This window comes from Canis lupus, chromosome 1 (assembly GCF_011100685.1).
Source record: "Canis lupus familiaris isolate Mischka breed German Shepherd chromosome 1, alternate assembly UU_Cfam_GSD_1.0, whole genome shotgun sequence".
NCBI classification, from domain to species: Eukaryota; Metazoa; Chordata; class Mammalia; order Carnivora; family Canidae; genus Canis; species Canis lupus.
Genome location: NC_049222.1, coordinates 102,732,809 through 102,739,259, shown reverse-complemented (window position 1 = coordinate 102,739,259; position 6,451 = coordinate 102,732,809). Strand labels below are relative to the sequence as shown.

The 6,451-nt window shown below is 37.4% G+C and overlaps 1 protein-coding gene across 1 annotated transcript; it reads left to right on the top strand.

The window, feature by feature from the left end:
• The first annotated feature begins 384 nt into the window (after positions 1-384).
• Positions 385-522, top strand: LOC119871020 (thymosin beta-15A-like). The gene has a single exon (XM_038525527.1). It carries the CDS (start codon positions 385-387, stop codon positions 520-522), a length of 138 nt encoding a protein of 45 aa, XP_038381455.1.
• The last annotated feature ends 5,929 nt before the right edge of the window (positions 523-6,451 follow it).

The window sequence follows — 6,451 nt, the reverse complement described above, 5'->3', positions numbered from 1 at the left end:
AATTGGACAGCCACATATAGAAGAATGAAACTCGATCATTCTCTTACACCATACACAAAGATAAACTCAAAATGGAGGGACCACCTAAATGTGAGACAAATCCATCAAAATCCTAGAGGAGAATACAGGCAGCATCCTCTAGGTGTAAAGCTTGTGTAATATAGTACTGAGTTGTCCTATGGAATAGTATAAAGTCAGAAACTGAAAACTGACAGAAGAGCATGATTAAATAGATCTATTGTAACAATGCTGCATATTAGAAATTCAATTAAATTCAGGCTTTCAAAGAACACTTAACAGAACCTTGTCCTGTGAGTAGAGCGCCGTCGGTCTGAGGTTCAGCTTTCATCTGTCTTCAAGCCATCAGTCTTTCTTTTAGTCAAGATGAGTGATAAGTCAGACTTGTCTGAAGTGGAGAAGTTTGACAGGTCAAAACTGAAGAAAACTAATACTAAGGAAAAGAATACTCTTCTCTCAAAGGAAACCATCCAGCAGGAGAAAAACAGTGTTCAAATTTTGTAAATGGGAATCTCCTCCCAAGAGCAGATTTCAACATTTCCTGAGTGTCTCGGTTTGGGGCTTTTTCTTGTCTAAACCTATGTGCTTGTAGAAATTTTAGGCATCTTCTGATGTCTTCATACCCATGCTCCCTGGCTAAGAGGTCAGGAGTAGCCTATGTTCCCTTATGTTCATTTTTAAACTTTCCATTAATGCATAAATTCCAGGTGGCAAACGTTGTCAATAATCCTGTCATTGATGACCTTACTGTATGAAGTCCTTTCACCTCCTAAAGGATGTTACTTTTAACTTTCTACAATGGGTGCCTCCATTGCTCCATAACCTTCATGAAGTGGCATGCATTTGCAACTTCTCACAGTTTATTTTCATTTCAAATGTAGCAATAAAATAATAAAGGCAGTAAAAGAAAAACCCCAAACAAAGAACAATAGCTCCTATGGCAAGTTTTAGGAAAATTGAAGTTGCCTTGGGATCCCTGGGTGGCTCAGCGGTTTGGCGCCTGCCTTTGGCCCAGGGTGCGATCCTGGAGTCCCGGGATCGAGTTCCGTGTCGGGCTCCCAGCATGGAGCCTGCTTCTCCTTCCTCTTGTGTCTCTCATGAAAAAATAAATAAAATCTTTAAAAAAATGAAGTTGCCTAAGAGACTAGTGTGTTTAAAATCTCTCCACTTCCTTAGATAAACACATCACTAGAAGGAAGTTAATCTGTTCAATGCTGGCTGTTTGTACAGGACAGATAAGTGCTTTTGAATCTTGGTTCCAGGGTGGTTTTCAGTGAATATCAGTTTATTATGCAATGATGAAAGTTAAGTTCAATGAAGTCCATCCCTCCCCCTAAATCCCAAGTTACTTCCCTCCTTTGGCTTCTATTTTTACACCATCCTCTTTGAACTTCCTCCTTGGGACTCAGATTCATCTTAAAAGTTGAAATGGGATGCAAAGCCCACACAAGATTTCAACAAGGAAAATCAGTGCAGAAGTATCCTGAGTCATGTGGCTGAATAACTGAGGACCAGCCAGCTGGACACTCTGAGCTGTTCTGACCAGACTTTCTCAAACATTGTTGCCAAGAGAAATCACTTGAGTTCTTAAAAATCCTGTTCAAGTTAAATACAAAATTGAGGCCAGACTTAGAAATTCCCTGGGCAAATTCAACACAAGGAACAACAGGTGTCAGTGATACTATAGAGAAACAGGAATCCCCTTACACTGTTGGTGGGAACACAAACTGGTGCATCTCACTCTGAAAACAGTATGGAGGTTCCTCAGAAAGTTAAAAATAGAGCTACCCTATGATCCAGCAATTGCACGACTAGGTATTTACCCAAAGAATACAAAACTACAGATTCAAAGGGGTACATGTACACTGATATTTATAGCAGCATTATCTGCAATAGCCAAACTATGGAAAGAGCCCAAATGTCCATTAACTGATGAATGGATAAAGATATGGTGCGCGTGCGCACGTGCCCATACACACACACACACACACACACACACTCTGGAGTATTATTCAGCCATCAAAAAGAATGAAATAAAAACAAAACAAAACAAAACAAAAAAAAAAAAAACAAAAAGAATGAAATCTGGCCATTTCCAAGGATGTGAATGGGTGGAACTAGAGCATATAATGCTAGGTGAAATAAGTCAGAGCAAAACAAATGCCATATGATCTCACTCATGTGGAATTTAAAAAACAAAACAGATGAACCAAGGGGTAAAAAAAGAGAAAGGCAAACTAAGAAACAGACTCTTAATGATAGAGGACTGATGGTTACCAGATGGGGAGATGAGTGATATAGGTGAGCGGGTTAAGGAGGGCACTTGCGAGGAGCACAGGGTAATATACGGAAGTGTTAAATGACTACGTTGTACATCTGAAACTAATTTACACTATGTTAACCAGAATTAAAAACCTTTAAAATAAAAATACAATTTTTTTAAAAGAAAATTCCCTGAACAAAAGAAAACATTTAGACCACATGATCTGGGATCCCTGGGTGGCTCAGCGGTTTAGTGCCTGCCTTTGGCCTAGGGCATGATCCTGGAGTCCTGGGATCCTGTCTCACATCAGGCTCCCTGCATGGAGCCTGCTTCTCCCTCTGTGTCTCTGCCTCTCTCTCTGTGTATCTCTCATGAATAAATAAATAAATAAAATCTTAAAAAAAAAAACACATGAGCAAAACTAAATCTATCTTATTTCATGAGCATAAGTGAAACTTACTTCTGATAAATACCTGATAACCATAAAAGAAACACATATGGTGACTACACTTATGATGAGTACTGAGTGATGTACAGAATTGTTGAATATTGTACATCTGAAACTAATATAACATTGTATGTTAATTATACATCAATAAAAAATGAAAGTTAGAAAAGAAACTTCATTTGTCTTCCTAAAAATGTGTAAGATAATCACTTTGAAACAATCACCTGCCATCTGCAAACCCCCTCCATAATGACCAACGCTGTAAAGGTAAACAACCTCCTTGTTTTCATTTTATAAGTTGTTCTGTAATGTCATGCCTGCGAGCTTCATATTAGTTCACAAACCATTCTTAAATGCACAATAAGCTCTTACTAAATACTATTTTACTGATCTGGTGATTTTAATTTTGCTATTTCTGGGTTTTATTTTTTACAGCCCATGCCCAGAAAAATCCATACCTCTCAAACAAGAAACTTTGGAAACTGGATCCAGGAATTCATGTTTTCTTATCATTCCCCCAAATGACTTTAACACGCAGCCAAAATTGGGAGCCAGTGCCTTAGAACACCATTGAGCATCCCTAGAAGTATAAAAGCTGTATCTCACCCTTAAAGCATCTTATCTAACATTGCACACACCAAATAGAAGGATGGTGTCTGTGGTAAGGCCACAAAGAGAGTTTCTGGTTAAGAAAAACATGAAAAAATTATGAAAATTGGAGAATTTCAGTAACAACATAAATAACAGGATTTCAAAATCAAAAGAAGCAAACTGGCAAGAATGTTAACTCACCAACCCTGATACCAAGTCTCCTGGGCCAGTTCCTAAACCAAGCAAACCAGGAAGTGGGAAGAGAAAATCTATGCTCACCAAGGAGAGGCTGGTTAATTCCTACCTTTTTATTGACTTCCATAATGGAAGGGAAACACTGCTTCACTTGGGCTTTTGTGCCTCAAGTGTTTTTCTCCATGTAGACCTTTCTTCTCAGGTCTGATTATGAGATGGTCCAGACCCAACTTGTGATATTGGAGCTCTTGGAGCATCTGGCCAAGAACCGCACCCCCCTCCCCCAGTAATTGATTGGGGCAATGCCAAATCTTAACTTCAGATAACCGTACATACCATGAACTATATAATGTAAACACTCCATGCAGTCTACATCAGGATCTGGCAAGGACCTTTCCAATATAAGTGATTGTGGGATGATGTGATCGTGGGCATGTTTACCAGGTGATAAGATTCATGGAGGCACTGCCAAGATCCTAAACCCCTGAGGGCCCCAGATTTGTTTTACAGCTGGAATCACCTGACATCTCATGCTCAATGATGATCTGCTCCCACTTGCAGGCACCCTGCTTTCATCAGCAGGCAGTATGCTCTGGGTGTGACTGGTAAATGTAACTTTTTATATTTCACAGATTACAGGGGAAAAATATGATCATCTTAAAGGATGCAAAAAAGATAAATCTAGGAGATTCCATGTCTATTCATGCTCTTAGATGTATCTCTGTGAATTAGGAAAGAAAGGAATTTCCTTAACCCATTCCAAGAGTGTTCCAAAAAGGCAGCCAAAACCTTTTAATAGAAAAATGATGACAGAAAGTCTAATAAAAGATTATATGCCTTATAGGACAAAGTATGAGTTTTTATTGATAGACATAAAAATATAAGAAATGAAGAATTATGTTAAGTTCTTATTTAGGAATGATCATTATTATAAAGGTATTAATACTCTCCATATAGATCTTTATATTCAGCACATCATTAATAAAATCCTAACAAAATTTTTATTTCAAAATATAATTCTAAAGTGTATGTGGAAACAGAGGGGGTTAGTGTAAACCAAGCTACTCCCACAGCATAGCAAAGTTTGGGGAGGGGATGTTGATTGAATTGCACTTACATTACAAAGATTTCATGTAAAAGCTATAGCACTTATCCTCCTCTTCCTCTATGTTCATCTGTTGTTTCTTAAATTTCACAAGAGTGAAATCATATGGTATTTGTCTTCCTCTGACTTATTTTGCTCAGCATAATACTCTTTAGTTCCATTCACATCATTCCAAATGGCAAGATTTCATTCTTTTTGATGACTAATATTCTGTTGTTTATATACACCACATCTTCTTTATTCATTTATCCGTGGGAGGCAAAATGTAAGAGACACTGAACTCTAGGAAACAAACTGAGGGTTGCTGGAGGGGATGGGGAATGGGGTGACTGGGTGATGGGCATTAAGGAGGACGTGTGATAGAATGAGCACTAGGTATTATATGCAAATGATGAATCACTAAATTCTATTCCTGAAACTAAAAATACAGTATATGTTTACTAAATTGAATTTAAATAAGGAATAAATAAAATCTATAGTAATTAAGACTTATTGGCACATGGCTGGACAAATAAATCAATGGAACAAAAGACAGAGCTCAGAAGAAAGGCAATCAATATAAAAAGTTGCTTCATAACAGATTGCTGTGCAGTAAAAAAGGTAAACTATTTAATGGAGCTAGTACTTTTTCAATAAAAATTGAAAAAAAAAATAGATCCTTTCTCCCTATCCTGGAGAAAAGCAATTACAAGTGGATGGACACTTCTGTGTGAAAAGCAAAACTATCATATATAAGAAGACAACATAAAACATCTCTATGGTTTGAGGTAGGGAGTGATTTATTTTTAAATAAGTTTCCAAATTTACCCATCATAAAGTAAACCCGCGTAAGTTTTATTTCATCAAAGGTAAAAACTGTTCGGCAAATGACCCTATGGTAAAGAAAGAATCATACAAACCACAAACTGGGAGAAGATATAAGCATACTACATTACTGGCCAGGCAGCATTATGAGAATACATAAGGCACTTCTACCTGCAAATAAAAACAGAAAATAACCAATAGAAATATAAGCAAAGCAATCAAAAGGCATTTCACAAGACAGGCAAAAAATGGCCCATGAATGTGAGAAAACTGCTGAACTTCATTGGTAAATTTGCAAAGGCAAAGGGAAGCAATAGTGAAACAGCCAATATTTGGCAAGTATGTTAAAACACTGAGTCATCGGTGGTGAGCAGTGATGTGCAGCCATGGGGATATTCACCTATGCCTGATAATAATATAATTTGATCAAAAACATTTGAAAACAGACATAGGGAGTAATCTGTGCATCCTCCATGACCCAGAAATTCCACTCTTAAATAATTCAACATTCTCGCACATGTGAACTAGGGGATATGTTCAAGAAAGTTCAAACAGCATCGTTCTTAGCAACAATTGAGAAACAAAAACTATCACTGATAGAATGGATAAACTGCATATATTCATACACTTAGATATAAGTGGGGATGCCTGCCTCCCACAGATATATTAAAAATATAAGTGGGGATGCCTGCATGGCATAGTGGTTGAGTGTATGCCCTTGGTTCAAGTCATGATCGGGGTCCTGGGATGGAGTCCCACATCAGGCTCCCCACAGGGAGTCTGCTTCTCCCTTGGCCTATGTCTCTGCCTCTCTCTCTGTGTTTCTCATGAATAAATAAATAAAATATTTTTTAAAAATTAAAAAAATAAATGAACCACAACTAAAATAAATTTAACATAAAAAAAACTCAGGAACATAATGGTACATGAAAGAAGGAAGTCACAGAAGGATATATGCACTCCAATTTAAAAGCAGGGAAAAATACACGTATCTCTTCAGGGAACATCTATCAGAGAAAAAAATTAA

Bases quoted from the DNA above. Each gene is read 5' to 3' on its own strand.
- LOC119871020 (XM_038525527.1), top strand. From the start codon at position 385: ATGAGTGATAAGTCAGACTTGTCTGAAGTGGAGAAGTTTGACAGGTCA.